The sequence below is a fragment of the Podarcis vaucheri genome (genome assembly GCF_965113315.1).
Source record: "Podarcis vaucheri genome assembly, chromosome: 16".
Classification (NCBI taxonomy): domain Eukaryota; kingdom Metazoa; phylum Chordata; class Lepidosauria; order Squamata; family Lacertidae; genus Podarcis; species Podarcis vaucheri.
The window spans coordinates 21,615,791-21,638,078 of NC_138754.1; the positions used below are offsets into that span (position 1 = coordinate 21,615,791).

At 44.1% G+C, this 22,288-nt stretch overlaps 1 protein-coding gene across 2 annotated transcripts in view; it reads left to right on the forward strand.

Moving 5' to 3' along the window:
- Positions 1-11,305: 11,305 nt before the first annotated feature.
- Positions 11,306-22,288, forward strand: part of RBM19 (RNA binding motif protein 19) — a 104,385-nt gene continuing 93,402 nt past the window's right edge. For both annotated transcript variants that reach the window (XR_014214478.1, XM_082202883.1), the window contains exons 1-11: positions 11,306-11,483; positions 12,768-12,950; positions 13,406-13,537; positions 13,705-13,746; positions 14,893-15,109; positions 18,617-18,915; positions 20,211-20,291; positions 20,808-20,886; positions 21,284-21,355; positions 21,649-21,849; positions 22,140-22,270. Coding sequence is in view for 1 of the 2 variants with exons in the window: in XM_082202883.1 (XP_082059009.1) it covers positions 11,448-11,483; positions 12,768-12,950; positions 13,406-13,537; positions 13,705-13,746; positions 14,893-15,109; positions 18,617-18,915; positions 20,211-20,291; positions 20,808-20,886; positions 21,284-21,355; positions 21,649-21,849; positions 22,140-22,270 (1,473 nt within the window). In the remaining variant the exon portion in view is untranslated. The remainder of the gene's footprint in view (positions 11,484-12,767; positions 12,951-13,405; positions 13,538-13,704; positions 13,747-14,892; positions 15,110-18,616; positions 18,916-20,210; positions 20,292-20,807; positions 20,887-21,283; positions 21,356-21,648; positions 21,850-22,139; positions 22,271-22,288) is intronic.

A 22,288-nucleotide genomic window follows, 5' to 3' on the forward strand; every position in this document is an offset into this window, starting at 1 on the left:
GATATTATTATTACTATTATTACTATTACTATTATTGTTGTTGTTGTTGTTGTTATTTAGGACATCCCTATTTTCATCAGAGAAAAGTTGGAGGGTGTGGCACTACTCCCAACCCATTTTAAGGATCTGGCTTGAGGCAATGCGGTGGTACCTCAGGTTACATACGCTTCAGGTTACATACAGGTTACAGACTCCGCTTATCCAGAAATCGTGCTTCGTTAAGAACTTTGCTTCAGGATGAGAACAGAAATCGTGCTCTGGTGGCGCAGCAGCAGCAGGAGGCCCCATTAGCTAAAGTGGTGCTTCAGGTTAAGAGCAGTTTCAGGTTAAGAACGGACCTCCGGAACGAATTAAGTACTTAACCTGAGGTACCACTGTAGTATAAAAGAGAAAGAAGAGCAGGTATTTAAAGAGGCATACCCTCCAACATTTTTCCGATGAAAATAGGGACGTCCCATTCCATAATGAATATTTTACTATTTATTCCCCACACATCTTTCTGGGGTGCCCCAGCCACTCTGGGCAGCTTCCAACATATATAAAAACATAATTAAACACTTTAAAAAACCTTCCCTATCCAGGATTGCCTTCAGGTGGCTCAGGGGTCCGATAACTCCATACCCTCCAACATTTATTCAATTAAAATAGGACATCTTAAGGGAAAGCGGGACATTCCAGGATAAAATCAGAAACCGCGACGGCTTCTCTAAAGCAGGGATGTCCCTGGAAAATCCAAGTGTCCCTAGGGGCACTTGGAGGGTCTGCCCACCACTGGCACGTGTCCCTTGGCAGGTTTCCCAGAAGGAAGTGTGGCCCTCAGGCTGGAGAACACCCAGCGTTCTTGGTGTAGACAATCCAGAGTTACATGGACCAATGGTCCTGCTTAATATAATCTTAGTTTTATGTTCCTAGACTGGGTACCAGTCTCTGAGGGAGACCAGCAGCAGAGATTCACTGCTCTCATGTCCTACTTATGGGATTCCCAGTGTGAAAAAAAGGATGCTCAAGGATTTTGCCCCATGGTTTGTGATTTTGTTTTCAATTCAGAAAAGCAGGAATAACAATGAAAAAAAGACACCAACTGAAATCCCCAGCCTGGCTACAATGAGGGTGATTAACATGGGAGAGTAATGTGAATTTCACTTTTGTACCGCCGGCTACCTTTCAGCTGTGCACAAGCCAGACGGTTCTGTGTGTGCACACACACTTTCTACCTAGCAATAGGCAAATTTGTCACTTTTGTTTTCTCTCAATTTCTCTTTTCCCAAACTCAAGTTCAACTTTTCACATTTCTGCATCAGATTATTTTTTTAAAAAAAATTCCCCCAGAAAATTAACCAGCATTGTAGTACAGATTCCTCCCAAGATAGGCATTTTTAAACATGAAATATTCCATTAAAAATTCCTTTTTATGCTGCAGTTTTCCTAACATTATGAATCTTTCTATGCTTTTCCCAGTATTATTGTTGTTGTTGTTGTTGTTGTTGTTGTTGTTGTTGTTGTTGTTGTTGTTATTTTGAAAAAAGAATGTTCTCGTGAAAACTGATTTGTATTTTAGGGTGAATTTCTACTAATATCTACAGTTCTCTATGCAATTATGCCTGTTACAACACATTTTTCAATGTTATTTTCACTCAGAGATGCATTTTGTAGCCAACTTTTATCCTGGGCTTTGCATTCTTTGGTGTACATTTCTTGGCCAGAGAACCACATTGCAAAATGTGGAGAAGTGCAGATTTCAAAGGGTGTGTGTGTGTTGGTTCCCTCATTGTTTTGGAAAAAGAGAATATGGTAAGTTAAAGGCCAATGGGACTGAATTTATCTCCCTTCCATACCTCTATCCTCCAACCACAGTCGCAAGAGGCATTATTCAAGGACACTTTCCTTGCAGGCAAAGTCTGCTTATTGGTAGGATTGTTTAAGTAAAAATGGGTTTTCTTTGGACATTATTTAGGTCTGCCATACATCTGGAATTTCCCAGACATAGATGGGATATGGCAGTCATCTGGGCGGAAATTGCTGAAATGTCCAGAAAAATCTGGATGTATGGCAACCCATACTGGAAGTCTAGATTTTGGCAAATTTCCTTAAAAATAGCTCAGACTTTTTTGGGGGGGATATGCCCCCCCCCGCAAGCTCTACAACTTTGCCAAAGGAAGCTCAACAACTTTTGTGTCTGGATTTTCACTTTTTGCAATCTGTCAACCCTACGAAAATCAAGTCCCATTAACTAGCCAAATTCCGCCACTCTTTCCTCCCCTTTTAAAATTGACCTGCCAGTTTACCTGTGAGATTCCCTTACCCCAATATACCCACTCAACAGCTTCAAACTGCAGGACTGTCAAAAACCCCAGGGGCTGCATGACATTCATTCTGCATTTGTTAGAAAATACACTTTGGAACTTCCTGCCTATTGACCTCAGACAGGTGCATTTGGTGTACTGTTTCTGACGCCTGCTAAAAACATGCAGGTCTACCAAGATATGAAGTATGTTGACAAGTGTTTTGATCTGCTTTTGGTTTATTGCTGATTTTGATCATTTATTGAACATTTTAAATAGTGGGTTTAAACTATTTTTGGGATGTGAGTGGTGCTATGGTCTAAACCACCAAACCTCTTGAGTTTGCCTATCATCCTAAGGTTCGAATCCATGCGTCAGATTGAGCTCCTGTTGCTCTGTCCCGGCTCCTGCCATCCTAGCAGTTCAAAAGCACACCAGTGTGAGTAGATAAATAGGTACCGCTGTAGTGGGAAGGTAAACGGCATTTCCATGCGCTCTGGTTTCTGTCATGGTGTCCCATTGTGTCAGAAGCAGTTTAGTCCTGCTGGCCACATGACCCAGAAAGCTGTCTGTGGACAAACACCGGCTCCCTTGGCCTGAAAGTGGAAATGAGCTCCACACCCCAAAGTTAAATTTAACTGGACTTAACCATTCTAGGGTCCTTTACCTTTATGGATCATTTTGTTGTTTTCTTCTTTTTGGAAACTGCTTTGAGGTTTCAAGCAGTATATACATTTCATGAAATGAATGAATGAATGAATGAATGAATGAATAAAACCCCAGATTACAACAGTGCCCATAATTGATTAAGGCTCAGGAAGGGAGGGGAAGATATAGATAGATAGATGATAGATAGATGATAGATATGGATATAGATATAGATATAGATATAGATATAGATATAGATATAGATATAGATATAGATATCAAACAAGGTCCTTCTCAGAGTAGGCCAATTGGAATTAATACACGAGTTGGTCATGGGATGCAACCCAATGTCTTTGCAGGCCAATTTGAGGTAAGGAAATAAACTTAACAATTTCCTCATTTCAGCTTTATTATTATTACAGTGGTACGTCGGGTTACATACGCTTCAGGTTACAGACTCCGCTAACCCAGAAATAGTACCTCAGGTTAAGAACTTTGCTTCAGGATGAGAAAGCATGTTCTCAATGAAAGAGAGCATGGGTTGCGGATGGGGCTTCCAGAACACCCCATAGTTGTTAGGCTGGGTAGATTCAAGAGCTTTGAATCAGATTGGTGCTGGGGAGTTGCTAGGGTAATTTAGATGTTACCAATTTAGGGGTGGGACCTGAGGTTATTTAAGTGAGGTCCACAGCTCTTTTCCTTTCTCTTTCGCTGTGGACACCGGATCACCCGCCCGCCCTCCCTTGTTTGGGCTTCGCTTTGACCTTGCTATTGCCTGTCATGGGGTCGTTCGCATTGGTGCGGGGGCCCAGTAGGAATTTTTCCTTTTGGCTGATTAGTGTGTGCCAATTGGGTTTTGCCTACTGCGTAGCAAATCGTCACAACTTGTAAGGTTGGCGGTTAGGCATTGGTTAAATTGGTTGGTGGAGGGGTGTGGATTGGCTGTGCCTACCCCTCCAATGCTGCTGCTGCTGGGAATTCCGTTAAAGGAATTCTGGGGCTTACCATCCCTTCGTCCAAACCCTTGGAGCAGGGTGCGGGCCGTGTAAGTTCCCAAGGAACGAGCAGGGAATAGCTGAGGGTCTGTGTCTCAGTCCCAGCTGTCCCTGGTCTTGTTCCTCCACACGCTGACTCTCAGGAGTCAGCACTGTCCCCAAGGCGGGGGGGACAGCTAGTCATAACCAGTGCCTAAGCAACCACTCACAATCTTGTATAATAATAAAGTTGTGGCCAAAATTATGCCAAAAACCTTAAACAAAAATCAAGTCTCTGGTGTGAGTTATTGGGGAAGGGGTGTCCTGGGGACCTCAGCACGCAACAGAAATTGTGCTCCGGCAGCGCGGTGGCAGTAGGAGGCCCCATTAGCTAAAGTGGTGCTTCAGGTTAAAAACAGTTTCAGGTTAAGAATGGACCTCCGGAATGAATTAAGTTCTTAACCCGAGGCACCACTGTATTATTATTAGTAGTAGTATTAGTATTAATTGTATATATAGAGAGAGACTAGCCATGAAAATGCTATACACCTGTCGACTCAGAAAGAAGTCCAAATGCATTCAGTAGCATTTACTCTCAAGTAAACATGCATAGGACGGCAGCCAAAAGGGATTGATAGGAAATGAATGAGAAATGATCATCCCATCACCATTTCCTTAACAATGCTGTCAACAACCACCTCATATCAGGCGGCATTGCTAAGGCTGAAATCCTATGCATGCTTACTTGAGAGTAAATTCTACCAAACTCTGTGGAACTTGGAGTTATGCGCGCGGGATCGGGCTGTTACAAACTCTGCCACAATACTCATCTTCCCATTTCAAGGACTTTCACTGGGGCCCCTACTCCTCTGCTTCCGAAAACATGATCTTGCCTCTGAATGTTATATATTCCCTGGAAGGTCCCTTAAGATGGCTGCATCTCAGACTACACCATTGTTTCGAGAAAGTGGCCTCTGAACTTTTGTCCTGACATTGTTTTGATTCCCGCCCCCCCCCCCCCGCTTGCCAAAGAGTGGAATTCACCGTAAAAAGAAAGAAAGATGGAACCCAAATTTCAAGCTGGGTTTTGAAAGAGCCAGTTGTTTTGCTTCTCCTGGGCGCCGTGACCTGACCTGCTAATCTCTTTTTCTTCCCTTAAAGTTGTCTTCTAAATCTGAACATTAAAGGTGATTAGATACTGAAGGGACTTCTCATGCCATTAGTTAATGCTTCAAGAGTTTGCCTGGGTTCCAGGAAAGATGTAGCCTAGTGGCAAGGTCAATACATCACCCTCCTTCGACTACGCCTGCACATTCTCTAGATGATATGCGCCACCGTGGTCTGCCTCGGACCGGCTGGGAGTTCGGAGGGGGTCTGGAGACGAGCTTAATTTAAAGATGAGCCGCCCTTGGGCAGCCAAAGGAAATGGCGTGTCAGCTACGTCAAAAATAGATACTGTTGCGCAGATATATGGAGGGAGAGATGGACGCTGCCAGGGTCATTAATTACCCAGATTGCCTTTAAATGTCAGAGCAAATCCTCACCCATTCCTTCTTCAAAACTTAAATCACCGAGAGAGACAAGGTCAGCCCAAGTAGGCTGGAAGCCTGTAAAAAAAAAAAAAAAACAGCAAAAAAGCAAAAAAAAGCCGTGATGTTGTGTATATGTGCAAATGCCCAGGGCTGAAACAGATTTGAGAACCCGGGAATTTCCCCCTGGGGATTTTGGAGTTTCAATATTCTCCCACTGTTCTCAGAAGAACTGATTAGGGTTATCACCCAAAGGCCTTGCTTGTTTAGGAGATATCCTGGTGGATCTGGGCTGAAGGGGAAGGGCTGTAGTGTACAGTGGTTGGAGCACATGCTTTTGTACGCAAAGGGCCCAGGTTAACTCCTAGGTGGGGCTATTCCTGTCTAAAAATCTGGAGCGCTGATGCCAGTCAGAGATTTGGAAGCTGTGGCCCTCTAGATTCTCCTGAACTCAAAACTCCTATCAGCCCCAGTCAAAATGGTCAACGGGCGGAATGATGGGAGCTGCAATCTGACAATAGCCGGAGGGCCAGATCTGCCCTCCCCCCCCCAATTTCTGGTACTGATAATTATGGGCTTGATTGGATCATGGTCGGAAGCTGCCTTATTCTGAGACAAAACACTGATCCTGTTTGTTCTACAGATTCCATATTTGAAAAGATGGGATAGCTGAATTACAATGGCATTTCAAATCTGAAAGTATTTGATGGCTGGCACATGTAGTAGCATGACTTTTTGACTGCATAGCTGGCATGCAATGGTGCTAGTATTTAGAAGCTGACATGAAATGGTGCTGAGTATCTGTCAGCATTCGGCTGATCTCATGCAATGGTGCATTCACTGTCTCGGAAGTTTTGCATTAAGGATTCTTACTATTTGACTTCTGTAAGAGCTGGTATGTAATGACCTTTTGTATTTCATTGCAGACAGCTGGTCAGACTTCAAATGCCTCTAGAGTCACATTTAAATGCTGACTGAGGTACAATTTCACGTTTCGGTTTTCACATTCAAAACCTGAGTGCTAAAATGGGATATTGTGACACCTGAAAGATATTTACAAAAATCTAAGAAATAACATATCAATGAACGAACCATAATGTTTATTTCCTTTCCTCTAAGGGCGGCTCCTTCCTAATTCACACCAGTAGTTTAAGGGATACAAAAATTATTTGCAAGATTGTGTACATTTCTGATTAAAAATTCTAATGCTGTTTAATTTAATTCTAATTAAAAACATTTCAGTCACTTGAAGGTCTTCTCATTTCTCCAGCCAATTCATCTCTCCACCTTTCTGCAAAAAAACCTACTTTAAAAAAAATCCTTATGAAAATCCACCAGCATTTTAGTGCTAATTTCTCCTAAAAACAGTTTTTTGGTATGTGGTTTGGACTAATGTACACATTTTTTGGCCAGCAATTTCCCCATATACAATTTGTATGTTGTTTTTACTAATATCTGCTTTTGTATACAGATTTTCCCTAATACAGTATATGTATTTTTGTAGATGTAGATTGGTTAGAGAACTGCATTGCAACATTTCGATAAGTGTGGATTTTGTAGGATGGTCACGTTTTGGTTCCCTATCGTTGCAGATAGTGTGAATTTGATAGATTTGGTACTGAATGCAAGCAGAATAGAATTTCTCTCGCATCCCTGGTAAGAATGCAGGTGGAAGGGCTTGTATGCTGCCCTACCTATCTCGGGGGAAAGGCAGGATCTGCTCCCTAAAAGAATGTAAGAAATCAATAATGCCATCAGTATACTACAAGGCACCTGACAGAGTTACATAGGCAACACAGGCAGGTATCTCCCACTTTGTTGTTATTGTTTAGTCGTTTAGTCGTGTCCGACTCTTCGTGACCCCATGGACCAGAGCACGCCAGGCACTTCTGTCTTCCACTGCCTCCCGCAGTTTGGTCAAACTCATGTATGTAGCTTCAAGAACACTGTCCAACCATCTCGTCCTCTGTTGTCCCCTTCTCCTTGTGCCCTCAATATTTCCCAACATCAGGGTCTTTTCCAGGGAGTCTTCTCTTCTCATGAGGTGGCCAAAGTATTGGAGCCTCAGCTTCAGGATCTGTCCTTCCAGTGAGCACTCAGGGCTGATTTCCTTAAGAATGGATAGGTTTGATCTTCCTGCAGTCCATGGGACTCTCAAGAGTCTCCTCCAGCACCATAATTCAAAAGCATCAATTCTTTGGGGATCAGCCTTCTTTATGGTCCAGCTCTCACTTCTATACATCACTACTGGGAAAACCATAGCTTTAACTACAAGGACCTTGGCTGGCAACATGATGTCTCTGCTTTTTAAGATGCTGTCTAGGTTTGTCATCACTTTTCTCCCAAGAAGCAGGCGTCTTTTAATTTCATGGCTGCTGTCACGATCTGCAGTGATCATGGAATCCAAGAAAGTAAAATCTCTCACTGCCTCCATTTCTTCCCCTTCTATTTGCCAGGAGGTGATGGGACTTACTGTATAATCTAAAATTGACAACAGAAGAAAATAGGGGAGCAGAGAAAAATGGGGAGGCGAATTGCTGATCCTTGCACTTAATGCTTGGTTACAGTGAAGAATGACGATTAAGAGGATAAGCAAATAAATTTTAAAACAGGCAACATTTTAAATCCTCACCCTGAAAGTGAAACCCTGGAAGATTCAGGACAGAAAAAGGAAATGGTCTTGTGCTGAAATTCTGTTTGCAGTTGACCACTCTGAGAACAGGACTGAATGTTTGGGGCCAGGGGTTGCCTGATACCAGCAGGGGTCTTATGTTAAATTTCTCGACCACATGGCAGTGTAACTCACAGAGTGGTTTTGCACTACATACAATGGTACCTCAGGTTACATACGCTTCAGATTACAGACTCCGCTAACCCAGAAATAGTGCTTAAGGTTAAGAACTTTGCTTCAGAACAGAAATCGGGCTCCGGTGGCGCAGCGGCAGCAGAAGGCCCCATTAACTAAAGCAGTGATTCAGGTTAAGCAGAGTTTCAGGTTAAGTACAGACCTCCGGAACGAATTAAGTACTTAACCTGAGGTACCACTGTACGAGATTAAATTCAGACAATAACACCAGTACTCATACCTAGCAAGGAATAACAGTTGCACTGTTTTGTTTTTGTTTTTTTAAAAAAACAATCTCTACCTCAAAACCCAATTCAATTATAAGCTCTCTGCTTACATTTTTTTAAAAAAGTGTTTTCCCTGTGGTGTAAATATTAGTGCAATGCAGTGGTACCTTGGTTCTCGAATGGCTTAGTTGTCAAACAAATTAGCTCCTGAATGCCGAAAACCCAGAAGTGAGTGTTCTGGTTTGCGAACGTTTTTTGGAAGCCAAACGTCTTTTTCAGCTATCGGCATTGTTTCTGGGGCCAATCAGCCAATCAGAAGCCGCACCTTGGTTTTCGAACGGTTTCAGGAGTTGAACGGACTTCCGGAACAGATTAAGTTTGGGAACCAAGGTACCACTGTATATCCTGTGTCCATGAGTTCCACTGTCAAACATGCCTGTTTTGAAAGAGATTATGCAGGAGCCTGTTGAGAGTTTTACAATCTTGTGGTTTTGGGTCTTCCATCCTTGCATCCTTCTGCAGCTGTTATCAGTGACTTAGCCACATCCAATGTCCTGCAGCAATCAATTAGTGCCTTTAATCATCAGGGTTTGTGGGGAAGGGGGAAAATAGCTTCTTGTTCAATTTGACTGAATCAACATGTTCACCTTCAAAGCTTGGCAGAACATGAGGTTTTAAAACCAGAATACTGCCACCACTTGGAGACTGTGTGGAACAACACCTTGCCAAAACCACCACAGGTTTATTGCTTCATCAACAGTGTCACCGAAAAATTTTACTTGGGAAGATAGGCAAACTAATAGTAGTGTACTGGAAGAAGCAAAGATCACCAGTGTTGAAGCAATGAATCTTCAACATCAACTTCGTTAGACTGGTCATGTTGTGTAGATGCCTGATTATCATCTTCCAAAGCAACTACAGTGGTACCTCAGGTTACATACGCTTCAGATTACAGCCTCCACTAACCCAGAAATACTGCTTCAGGTTAAGAACTTTGATTCAGGATGAGAACAGAAATTGGGCTCCGGCGGCGTGGCAGCAGCAGGAGGCCCCATTAGCTAAAGTGGTGCTTCAGGTTAAGAACAGTTTCAGGTTAAGTACGGACCTCCGGAACAAATTGAGTACTTAACCTGAGGTACCACTGTACAGTACTCTATTCCAAACTTAAAAATGGAAAACGTAATGCTCGTAGTCAACAAAAGAGGTTTAAAGACTGTCTCAAGGCAAGTCTAAAAAATGTAGTATAAACACCAACAATTGGGAAACACTGGCCTGCAAGTGCTCCAGTTGGAGAACAGCCTTTACCAAAGGTGTCATGGGCTTTGAAGACACTCGAACTCAGGACGCAAGGGAAAAACATGCTGAGAGGAAGACACGCTTGGCAAATCTACACCGTGATCAGCTCCAGAAACCTATGTATGTTCCCACTGTGGAAGGACGTGTGGATCCAGAACTGGTCTCCACAGTCACTTACAGACTCATTGTTAAAACCGTGTTTACGGAAGACAAACTTACTTGGCTATGAGTGATTGTTGAAGAAGAAGAAGATTGATTTGTTTATTGCTTTCATAACCCACTTTTTTTCTCCCAAGAGATCAAGGTGGCACACATGACTCTCCCCGTCCTCATTTAATCTCCACAACAACTGAGGCAGTGTCAGGCCCAAGGCCACCAAAAAAGCTGAGAATGGATTCGAACCTTGGTCTCCCAGGTCCTAGTCTGACACTAAAAAAAATAAAAGTAAAATAAAATAAAAATAATCTAAATGGCAAACATTTGAGAATAAATTCTGCAGAAATAACAGAAATTGGAAAAGTGTGCTTAGTGAGCAGGCTATAGCTCTACAGCCATAAGTAGTACACAATTATTACACAATGAAGCTTTTATTGACACAAAATTGCTTCCCTGAAATATGTATATATTTGACTGTTTATTCTCTGGTGGATTACACAGATTCCAAAATACGGCAGGTAAGAAATCCCACTGATGGGAAAGGAAGTACAGTACAGTATCATATATAATATTTTAATGCCCCCTGGTGGTGGAAATTAGTATTCTCATCCAATCCCAAAGCACCTTATAACCATATCCGCGACCTCTCCATCTGTTAATGTTATGTTGCTATTTATACTATATGGAAATGCATAAATATGCCCTTCACCCACAAGTCTCAAAGATCACTAGATATCCATAATACAACAGTATGACAATGCACAGGTGTACAAACATTTAAAGGGGGCGTTCAATGAGACTCATGCCACTCAGTATGGCTTTTCATTTGCTTACCAATTATTATTCTTATTAATTTATTTATAATATATCTTTGCTGCCTTTCATCCCTAGATCTCAGGGCGGTTCACCAAAACTTTATAAATATATTATTTTCTCGGTATCTTTCTGATTTTTTTTGTTTTTTTATTATGCATATATATATATATATATATATAAAACACAAAATGCATAATAAGAAACAAAAAACCCAGAAAGATACCGAGAATCCCTGCTTGCACAACACCTTCAAAAGGATATCAGCTGTTATATGTCTCTTCTATTTTGATTGGTTTTGCCTCTATGATTGCAAAATAGGCAAATCACTCTATATGTCTATGGTCCCCTGGTCCTATTCCCTTGCGAGGATTTCCCCCGCAGAAACTCCACTCAGAACCGGAAGTGGCGACAAGGCGTCTTTTTGCTCTGCATCCCCTTTGGGTGACTTCTCAAATCTAGCCTCAGCCGCTTTAACAGAGGAGGAGCTTTTCTTCCGCCGCGCATGCGTTTTAAGGGAGAGGTGGAGCCTCTTGTCACGTGATCTCCAGCTACATCGCAACATGGCGGCGCCCAGGGTGCGGCGTGGCTGCCAGGAGTAATGTTATTTCTCCCTTGAAGCGGTTCTCGCTGGATTCCGGTCCTGAAAGAGGGGGAGAAAACGCAGCTGTTTCAAGATGTCGCGACTTATCGTGAAGAACCTGCCGAACGGGGTGAGAGGCGGTGTGCAGAAGGCAGTTTGGGCTGGTGTGGACGTGACTCGCGTGGGGTAAAGGGACTCTGGGCCAAGAGCTTAACAGTCTGATGGATCACGGCAACTGCGTGCTACTAGCCATAATGGCTGTGCTTTATTTCCAGTGTTAGAAGCATTATGCCTCTGGTTCCAAGCTGAGGGGATTCATAGGTGGGGAGAGTTGTCCTTGGGCTCGAATCCTGCTTTCCCACAGCCATCTGGTTGGCCAGGGTGAGCACAGGAGGCTGGACTAGATGGGCCATAGGCCTGATCTAGCGGGGATCTTATGTTTGTATGTGCTAAGGCACAAATGTGAACACAGCAGCACTCCCCGCTGCTTGTGATTCCCAGCAACTGGTATCCAGCGGCATACTTCCTCTGGCAGTGGAATTAGCACACAGCCATTGGGGCTAGTATTTATCTAAGCCTCTTATAAATCCATCCGTGTTGGTGCCGATCGCTGCCTGTTGTGGGAGAGAATTCCATAGTTTAACTATGCTGCAGGGATGAATTTATTTTCTTCTTTTTGAATGCTTCAGCATTCAGTTTTATTGGCTGTCTAGCGTTATGGGAGATGGGGATGTTCTCTACATCATGCATAATCCTATGTATCTCTATCGTGCTGCTTCCTCTTCACCTTTTCTCTAAACCAGCCTTTTTCAACCTGTGGGCCCCCAGATGTTGTTGAACTACAACTCCCATCACCCCTAGCTAGCAAGGCCAGAGCTCAGGGATGATGGGCGTTGTAGTCCAACAACATCTGGGGACCCACAGGTTGAGAACTGCTGCTAGCCCCAGATGTTTGCCCTTCATTACAAAAACAGGCCTGATGGATCAGACCAAAAATCTACCTAGCCCAACTTCCAGCATCCCACAGTGGCTTGAAGATTCCTTCTGCCCGCAGACTGTCTGCTGCAGGGATGGGGAGCCTGTGGTCCTCCAGATGGTTTTGGAATCCCAGTTCCCATCAGCCCCTTTGCTAGGGATAAAGGGTTGCAGCTCAGTGGCAGAACATCTATTTTGCTTCCAGAAGGTCTCAGGTTCAATCCCTGGTAGGGCTTGGAGAGACCCTAGCCTGTAATTCTGAAGAGCCACTGTGAGTCAGTGTTGACAGTACTAAGGTAGGTGGACCAATGGTCAGACTCAGTTTAAGGCAGTTTCCTGTGATGGGAGCTCTAGTCCAGCAAGACCTGAAGGGCTTTGAGTTCCCCGTTACCGACATGTTGTGTTCTTAACACTGCTTGAACAAATCTGTTTCCTCTAGATGAAGGAAGAGCGCTTCCGGAACCTCTTTGCTGCATTTGGCACGCTGACCGACTGCAGTTTGAAATTCACCAAGGATGGCAAATTCCGCAAATTTGGGTTTATTGGCTTTAAATCAGAAGAGGAAGCCAATGTGGCCCTTGCCCATTTCAACAAAAGCTTCATAGACACAGCCAGAGTGACGGTGAGGTGTCTTTCAGATGCACTATAATGTCAAGTAGTGATGCAGGATGTTGTGGTTTTTTTACCAGGTGGGGAGAAAGAGTCAGGATTGCTGTTCACTGCTCTAAACCTAGCTGCCTATCAGGAAGACAACAAAAAAAAATCTGGAGGGAGTTGTATCCAACTAAGACTGCATTCACACAGCAGCTTATTCCATTTCCCTGTCGTTTCCTTGCCTATATCTGCACATGATTTACTTCCAGAAATATAATGTAATACAGCACAAGTTTAGTGTTAATCTCTCTGTGATTTGCTTCCAGAAAACCCCCCCACAGAAATTAGTACTAAACATGCACTATATTCCTGGAAGTAGCCTTTATGTTGTGTGAAAGTTCATATATACCATATTTACTCAAGTCTAATGTGCCATCAAATCATAAAGACCTGCACCATAACCATTTTTTTATACTTTTGCAGGTTGAATTTTGTAAGTCTTTTGGGGACCCACAGAAACCCAGAGCCTGGAGCAAACACTCTCTCAAGCCCCCAGTGTTAAAGGAAGCTCCTGAAAAGTTTACAAAAAGTTCTGGTAATAAAGAAGCAAAACAAGTAAGATTATTTTTTTAATTCACTTTGTCAAAAATATCTTAAGGAAAGACCTCCGGTGTTTGGTTTTTTTCGCTCTGTCTTTCCTTCTCTTGAAAGCTGTATGCAAATTGGTATTAAATACCTCCTGTCATTTTAAACTAACCATTTAAAAAACCCGTATTTTTCAGGAGAAAAAGAAAAAGAAGACTCGACCGGGGGAGTTAAAGGAGGCAAGCATAAGCTATTTATTTATTGGCTGCATTTATATCCCACCTTTTTCTCAAAGGAGTTTAAGGTTGTGTACATGGTTCTCCCTCATCTCACTTAATCCCCCCCCCCCAACAAACCTGGGAGGTTGGTTGTGGGCTAAGAGACAGTGACTGGCAGAAGAACAGTAAACTTCATGGCCTAGTGGGGATTTGAACCCAGGTCCTAGTCTGACCAGATTCACTGCCAACTCCCCATAAAGCATGCTACATATGCAGCAATAACTTGGAAATGCCAGGGGTGGAATTACCGAAGGATAAGAAAGTACTGTTTATGTATGTGATGACCATGGCTAGAATACTATTTGCCCAGGGATGGAAAGAAGAAAGAGCCCCATCGAAAGAAGAATGGATAATGAAGATGATGGACTATGCGGAGATGGCAAGGCTGACCAGGAAGATCAGGCACCAAGAGGATAAAAAAATTAATGGGGAATGGCATAACTTTATAGAATATATTAAAGAACATTGTAAAGATTTAAAAACGTTAGCAGGATTGACATAGCACTGTAACTTAAAACAACAAAGGATAAAAATGAAGTACAGTGGTACCTTGGTTTACGAACTTAATCTGTTCTAGAAGCCCATTCTTAAACTAAAACCATTCTTAAACTGAGGCGCGCTTTCCGCAATGAGGCCTCCTGCTGCCGGTGCCCTTCCACAGTTCAGATTCTGTTCTTAGACCAAGGTAAAGTTTGCAAACCAGGACGCTCCTTCCGGTTTTGCGGAGTTTGTAAACCGAATTGTTCGTAAACGGGGCTGTTCTTAAACCGAGGTACCACTGTATAATAATTTGGATAAAGTTAATTAGATGCAGTTAAAAAGGGAAGATAAATTTTGGAAGCCAAAGGCAGGGTGGGGGGAAGTCTGGGGGTTCAGGGAACCCCATAAAGATACAGATATAAATTATGGTTTAATGTAAACAATATGTAAAAAAAACTTGTTTTTGAAATTTTGGAAAAAAGAGGGGAAATGCTGGGGGTGAAACCAGGGACCTTCTGCACATGAAAGATGGACTCTCCTACAGTGCTGGGTAGTCCCTTCATGCCAGCTTTTGATGTTCTCTCTTACCTTGGTGACCCCTTTTCCATCTCTCCTTCTTTTTGACAGCTGGAAGAAGAGGAGACGTTTCAAGACTTCCTAGCAGTGCACCAGAAGCGTTCTAAGGCGGCCACATGGTCGAACGATGCCAAAGTGGAGGAGCCCAAGAAGAGCAGAGCCAAGCAGACGGACGATTATCTGAACTTTGACTCCGACGAGTCGGAGAGCCTAAGCGAGAGGGAAGCTGAGGGTGGAGAGGAGGAACGAGAGGAGGGAATTACCCAAGGTAATTGGACATAGGGCTTGTTTGGGAGACTCTGCATCTCACAAGTGGCTTTGCTCTGCAAGGAGACTCTAGCTCAGTGTTTCTCAGACTTGGGTCGCCAGCTGTTTTTCAACTACAATTCCCATCATCCCTGACCACTGGTTCTGCCAGCTAGGGATGATGGGAGTTGTAGTCCAAAAACAGCTGGAGACTTTCAATTGCAATTGAAAGTATAAAGAAACACATGAAACAAGGGTATAACTTGCTGATAATTTTATTGTTAAGAACGCACTTGGCGGGAGATGTGGGGAAGTCCGATAGATATCTGAAATAAGTTGTTGAAATGGTTTGGATTTTCTGTCTTCTTTTCTATTTTCTATGTTTCTTCTTTTTTCTGTTTTATTTGTAATTGGAAAAAACGCAATAAAAAAATTATTATATATATAAAAAAACAAAAACAGCTGGAGACCCAAGTTTGGGAACTGGTCTAGTTAGCATAGCAGAACAGCAGGGCTGTGCATGCATACACACCCGCTCCAAGCCTCACGGGGAGAAGGGGGTTGCGTCCTGAACTGAATTGAGCTGTAGTGTGCCCAGTTTAATTAGGGTTTAACACAGGGGCCGCCAAAGTTTTTGTGGCTTGGGGCAGTTCATGGTCCCACAGACGCCGTGGTGGGCTGGAGTACGCATGCATGCACAAATGCTATTTCCAGTGCAGAGGAGGCGTGCGCAACTTCCCATTGGCTGCAGGAGCTTCCTGCAGCCAGTGGGAAGCCGTCCAGCGTCGTGGAAGGCAGTCCCCACTCTGCTCTGGTCTGGTTTAGTGTGGTGCACAGGAGCCGGGCGGCGGGGGTCCATGGGCTGGTTAAACGACCCCCATGGGTCAGTGTGGTGTAGTGGTTAAGAGCGGTAGTCACGTAATCTGGGAAACCGGGTTCGTGTCTCCGCTCCTCCACATGCAGCTGCTGGGTGACCTTGGGCCAGTCACACTTCTGTGAAGTCTCTCAGCCCCACTCACCTCACAGAGTGTTTGTTGTGGGGGAGGAAGGGAAAGGAGAATGTTAGCCGCTTTGAGACTCCTGAAGGGGAGTGAAAGGCGGGATATCAAATCCAAACTCTTCTTCTTCTTCTTCTTGTGGCCCATGGGCCTTTAGGTTTCCAGCTCCTGGTTTAACACCTTAATTACCTGTGTTTTTTGAGGGGGGAGGGGGAAGAAGGACGAGTGTCATTTCCTTGGTTTTTGCGACGTCTCCTCTGTACAGAATTGTCAGTTTGCATTTCTTAGTACAGAAAGTATTGATCTGATGAGTAGAGATCTTTCTTGTTTTGCTTAATTCAAGAGGGTTCTAGGAAGTTTTCTTTCTATGTGAAAGAAACAGGCAGAAGGCTCTAGTTTGGGTTATTTCTCCTGGGAAGCTGAATACAGCTGGTTTAAACTGGTTTTGTTATCCTTTCTGCCAGGGTCGTGCTGACTATTATAGTCAGGCCAGGAGGAGGCTGGGTTTCTTACTTTCTCTGTCTACCTCTTTGCTCTAGTGCTCTGTTCTGTATGCTATAGTGTTAAGGTTTAGTCTTATAATAAGTTCTTGTAAGTTACAAGTCTGCTGCAACTGGATTTCTTATGGACTGTGCCTGAATGTATTGGATTTGTGACCATATGTTCATTTGCCTTCAGTATAATCCTTTTTCATAGGGCAAGATGCTTTATTTATTTTAGTTCATTATCTCATTAGTCCTAACCAATATTAGTCCTACTCAGAGGAAACCCACTGAGATTAATGGACATGACTTAAGTTTGGCCCACTGATTTCGATGGGTCCACTCTGCTCATGGATATGGCTTAGCTGGATATAAACTGATATCTTAAAAGTTTGCCCAGTAATGCTGATTTCTTGGTGGAGCCCATAAAACAGAAATTAAAATATATAACAGGTTGCATAGCCAACTTAAGATCTACTCAAAGCAGACCTGTTGAAATTAATAGGCCCAAGCTACCCATGTCCTTTGTTTTCAATGGGTCTATTCATACTGCTGGATGTAGCCCAATAAATATGTATGCACAATATATATGTATATTTACAAAGCAATAGAAAACGTTTATTTAGTTAACCAATTTTATATCAATTTTTAATTCTTTTTTTTTTTTGGTAAACCCACATACCTCCAACTGTTTTATGTCACAACAATGTAAAATATTAATAAGAATATACCAATAGAGTCAACATACTTTAATAACAAGTAGACACAAAAAAATTATCAAGATAAGAGTCGGCACATTTTTTAAACACATTTACGGACGTAATAAAATTACATATCTAAACAGAAAGGTTTCCAGCAGTTGTTGAACACAATGCAGTGAAGGGGTCTGTGTAATATGAATGCAAAACGAATATTTACAATACAATGCCACTGTTTGCAGCATAAAAGGCTTTCCTAAAAGAAAGGAAGATGAAAACCAGATGATTCAAAAGTACTCATCTCACAAATGGACCAACGGCACTGGAACACAATGGAATTTTATTGAATTAGTCCATTGATCCCATAAAAATAGAATAAACTGTTTAAACTGCATAGAAGTAAAATATATTTAAAGCTAAATTATGCACTTGTTAAAATTGGTTTGTTTTTGTTTTTTAAAAAAGAAGACTGGGGTAATAAAACATTTCACAGGTTTGGAAAAGACCACAGGAAGGTGCCAGGGTGGCCTCTCTAGGGAGAGCATTTAACAGCCATGGTGCCACCACTGAGAAGTCTCTTTTTCTTTGGAGTGACTTGCTTCTGTTTTCGTTTGTTGGTGGGTCCTGTAGCAGGCTCTGGCACCGTCCACCATGTGCCGAAGCCCCTGACTGCTTCCTCCCAGTGGATTAGCAGACCTTTATAGGGGGGGGGGGAGTTCTCCTCCTGCCACTATAGCTATTTACTAATAGTGAGACTTGCTCCCTCTATGGCAGGCATAGGCAAACTCGGCCCTCCAGATGTTTTGGGACTACAGCTCCCATCATCCCTGGCTAACAGGACCATTGATTGGGGATGATGGGAGTTGTAGTCCCCAAGCATCTGGAGGGCTGAGTTTGCCTATGCCTCCTCTATGGCCATATTAACACCACACATTGAAAGTGCTACTCTACCACTTTAAACAGGCCCAAAAAATTCTAGAAACTGCACTTTGTTTATAGGGTGCTAAAAGTGGTCAGGGGACAGTTCCCTTCAGAGAACTACAATTCTTAGAGTTCCTTGGGATCTTCAGCTCTCAGCACCCTTAACTGTAATTCCTTAAGGGTGGTGACAGTTGTTCGGAGAGGCTCTCTGTTACCCTCACAGAGCTGCCATTCCCAGAGTGGTTTAACAGTCAGCCCCTCTTCATAGGCAGCTCTGGGAATTGTAGCTCTGGGTGGTGAATGGGAGTCTCCATCTCTAAATCTGAAGCCATCTTGGTCCGTGAGCAAGTCCTTTGCTTACCAGGTAGACTCCCCAAAAAGCACACAAGGAGGTGACTCTCTGTTCCTTCCCCTTGTCCCCAACTTGCAGGAAAAGAGAAAACCTCTGAGGGCAAGATGGCGGCCAGGCAGGAGCTCTCTGACATGGACTACCTGAGGTCTAAAGTGGTGAAGGGCGATGGGTCCTTGCCTTCGTCTGGGGAGGAGAGTGAGACTGAGGAGTTAGACAGCAGGGACTTTGATGGAGGAGAAGAGGAGGCAGAAGATGAGAAGCCCCACCAGAAGCAAGCCCCAGGCGCTGTCCTCGCAACGGGACCTGGGCTGGATGAAACGATCAAGGGACAGGGAAGTGTCATGAAGGGGAAGAAGAAACTGAAAGATGCATCCCAGGTAGGCCCCCAACCCAACCCTGGATGGCATTCTACTTATAGTGTAGACCAGTGTTTCCCAAACTTGAGCCTCCAGCTGTATTTGGACTACAATTCCCATCATCCCTGACCACTGGTCTTGCTAGCGAGGGGTGTTGGGAGTTGTAGTCCAAAAACAGCTGGAGACCCAAGTTTGGGAAACACTGGTCTAAGGGAAGGGAAGAGTTTTCAAGATGAGGGCCACATTCCATTCTCAGCAACCTTCTGGAGGCCACATAGCAGCAGTGGTTGGGGCCAGAGTCGAAAGGGGGAGGCAGAGTAATAAATGTAAATTTTATCTTTTGTACAGTAGGCTAGTTTCCGTTTCTTTGTTTATTACATTTGTATCCCACTTTTCCTCCAAGGAACTCAAGGTGGCATACAAAGTTCTCTTCCTCTCCATTTTACCTTCACAACAGCCCTGCGAGGCGAGTTAGGCTGAGAGGCAGCAACTGGCCCAAGGCCACCTAGTAAGCTGCATGGCTGAGTTGGGATTGGAAGTGTGGCCTCCCAGGTCTTAGTCCACACTCACTGTTGATGTGCAAACCAGGCAGGTGTTAGGTATGTTGAATGCATTGTCTGACCTGATATTAGGCAGTTTGTGTTGTGTTCCAGCATGCCTTGGCCTAGAGAGGTTATAAAGGAAGCACCACGAAATACCATATTTTTCGCTCTACAGGACGCACTTTTCCCCCTCCAAAAATTAAGGGGAAATGTGTGTGCGTCCTATAGAGCGAATGCAGGCTGCACGGCTAAGCCCAAAGCCAGAACAGGGAGACGGAGCACTGCGCAGCACTCTGTCTCGCTGTTCTAGCTTGGGGTTAGCTGCGCAAAGCCTCCGCAGGGCAGCAGGGTGAAGGCACCCCGCTGCTCTGCGGAGGCTTCAAAGGCTGCACTCCGGGGGCTTCAGGCAGCTATCCGCAAGCCTTCGGAGCGCAGCAGGAGTTCCCGCTGCGCTCCAAAGGCTTGCGGATAGCCGCCTGAAGCCTGGAGAGCGAGAGGAGTCTGTGCACACTGATCCTTCTTGCTCTCCAGGCTTCACTTCGCTGGAGAGGTGCTGCACAGTTTTCCCTCTCTGCGCAGCACCCCTTCAGTGAAGCGGGAGGAGAAATGGAAGGGGCTCCATTTCTCCTGCTGCTTCGCTGAAGGGCCCTGAGCAGAGAGGGGGAGAATTTTTTCCCCTCTTCTCCCCCTCCTATGGTCCGGTGCATCCTATAGAGAGAAAAATATGGTACCTCTTTAGACTTTCGTTGACGACATGTGTCTTTCATCGCACAGGCAAAAACTTTGGCCGGTGCAAATGAGCCCACCACTCCATACACGGTGAAGCTGCGAGGCGCCCCGTTCAACGTCACAGAGGTAGGTGCCCTTTGCAGGAGCTTATCTAGGGCTCCAATCGCTCCATTCATTTAAAACGCTGTGATATCACTTTAAGCAGCCTTGACTTCTCCCAGAGAATCCTGGGAACTGTAGTTTGCTATATATGGCTTAGGCCTGGGCTATCCGAGGGAATGCATTATCCCATGCAAACCTGCCTGAGCTCTGAGATCTTTGGGGAAGGCCTTCCTACTATGCTTGGTGGGGTTGCAGGAGAAGGGCCTTCTTGGTTCAAATTTTGGAACTCTTCCCCTTAGAGAAGCCAGACCATTGTTTTAATTTTTGCAAGCTGCTTTGAGTCCCGGCCTGGGAAATAGGTGAGATATAAATAACGATGTTGAAGTTGGGGGACCTCTACTCCTCTCCCAGAGCTACAGTTCCCCATGTGGCTGAACAGTCAAATTATTCTTCACAAGAAACTCTGAAAATTGTAGTGTGGGGAAAAGGGGCTGCCTAACAACTCCCCTGTGAAGTGACTTGAGCTTCTACTCTCCACAGCAAAATATCAAGGAGTTTCTTGTGCCTCTCCGGCCAGTGGCGATCAGGATTGCAAGGAACGCCCATGGGAATAAGACAGGTAACATTCATTTCATTTATTAAACTTACTACCCATAGTTGCTCATCACCTGAAGGTCTCCAAGCATCGCAATGAGTGACCTATGCTGTGGGGAATTGTTGTTTAAAAAAATTATATTTTTATTGGTGTGGGGAATTTTTTTTTGCGGCGAAGGCTCACCGCTCATTGCATGCAGAAGGTCCTGGGTTCATCATCAGTTAGGAGTGGCGAAGGACTCCCGTCTGCCACCCTAGAGAGCTTCTGCCAATCAGTGTATGCAGTGCTGAGCTAAATGGACCAATGACCTCACTTAGCATAAGGCAGCTTCCTGTTCTGCCCCGACGTAAAATCTGCTCTTTGTAAGACCTGAATGAAATGTCATAACGTTCTTCCCTGTGTGTTTCCATCCCTCTCCCAGGTTATGTGTTTGTTGATTTTAACAGTGAGGAAGAGGTGCAGAAAGCATTGAAACGAAATCACGAATACATGGGTATGTATCCACGAGGAGGTTTAATAGTCAATTTAGTTTCTGAATTTCTGGGTTTGCCAAAAATGCTTTTCTTTCCTGATACTCAGATACACGTCTAAAATTATAGTGTGTGAATGTCACAGACACATTACAAACTTGGGTACCATTTGGGTACAATATAATCAGAGCTTTGCAGATGACTTTGAACTTGTACCTAGGTTTGCTTCTTTCCTCTTCCCTCTCATTCTGTTTTCCTTTTGTGCTGTGTCTTTTTATATTTATTTCTCCCCTCCGTCTGTGCTTTTTTTTCACAGGTGGGCGGTACATTGAGGTGTTTCCCGAAGAGAGCGCTGGGAAGGCAAAACTCCCTTCAAAACACGTGGCCCAAGTCTGGCAAAGGACAAAGAAGGATGATGAAGAGGAGGAAGATCTCTCCGAATCCGGGAGGCTCTTTGTGAGGAACCTTCCCTACTCCAGCACCGAAGAAGACTTGGAAGCAATATTTTCCAAATATGGTAGGCCTTCGGCAGTTGAACAATGAATTGCTCTTCGCATGGAACTCTGGAGTTCTAGCTCTGTGAGGGAAATAGCAGGAGTCTCCTAGTAACCCTTAGCACCCTTCACAAACTACAGCTCCCATAATTCTTTGGGGGAAGCCACAGTTTTTTAAAAGTGATATCACAGCGCTTTAAATCTATGGTGCGATTGTTGCCTCATCACCGCATTGTGTCTTCTTTGGCCGCTGCGTTCTGCAGCCACAAGGGTTTCTTTGTGGAAATGTGTGTTTGTTTCTCGTTCTGTCCAGGGCCCCTCTCTGAGATCCATTTCCCCATTGACAGTCTCACCAAGAAACCCAAAGGTTTTGCTTTCATCACCTACATGATCCCGGAACATGCCGTGAAAGCCTTTGCAGAAGTGGATGGGCAGGTTTTCCAGGTACGACTGACTTGGAAC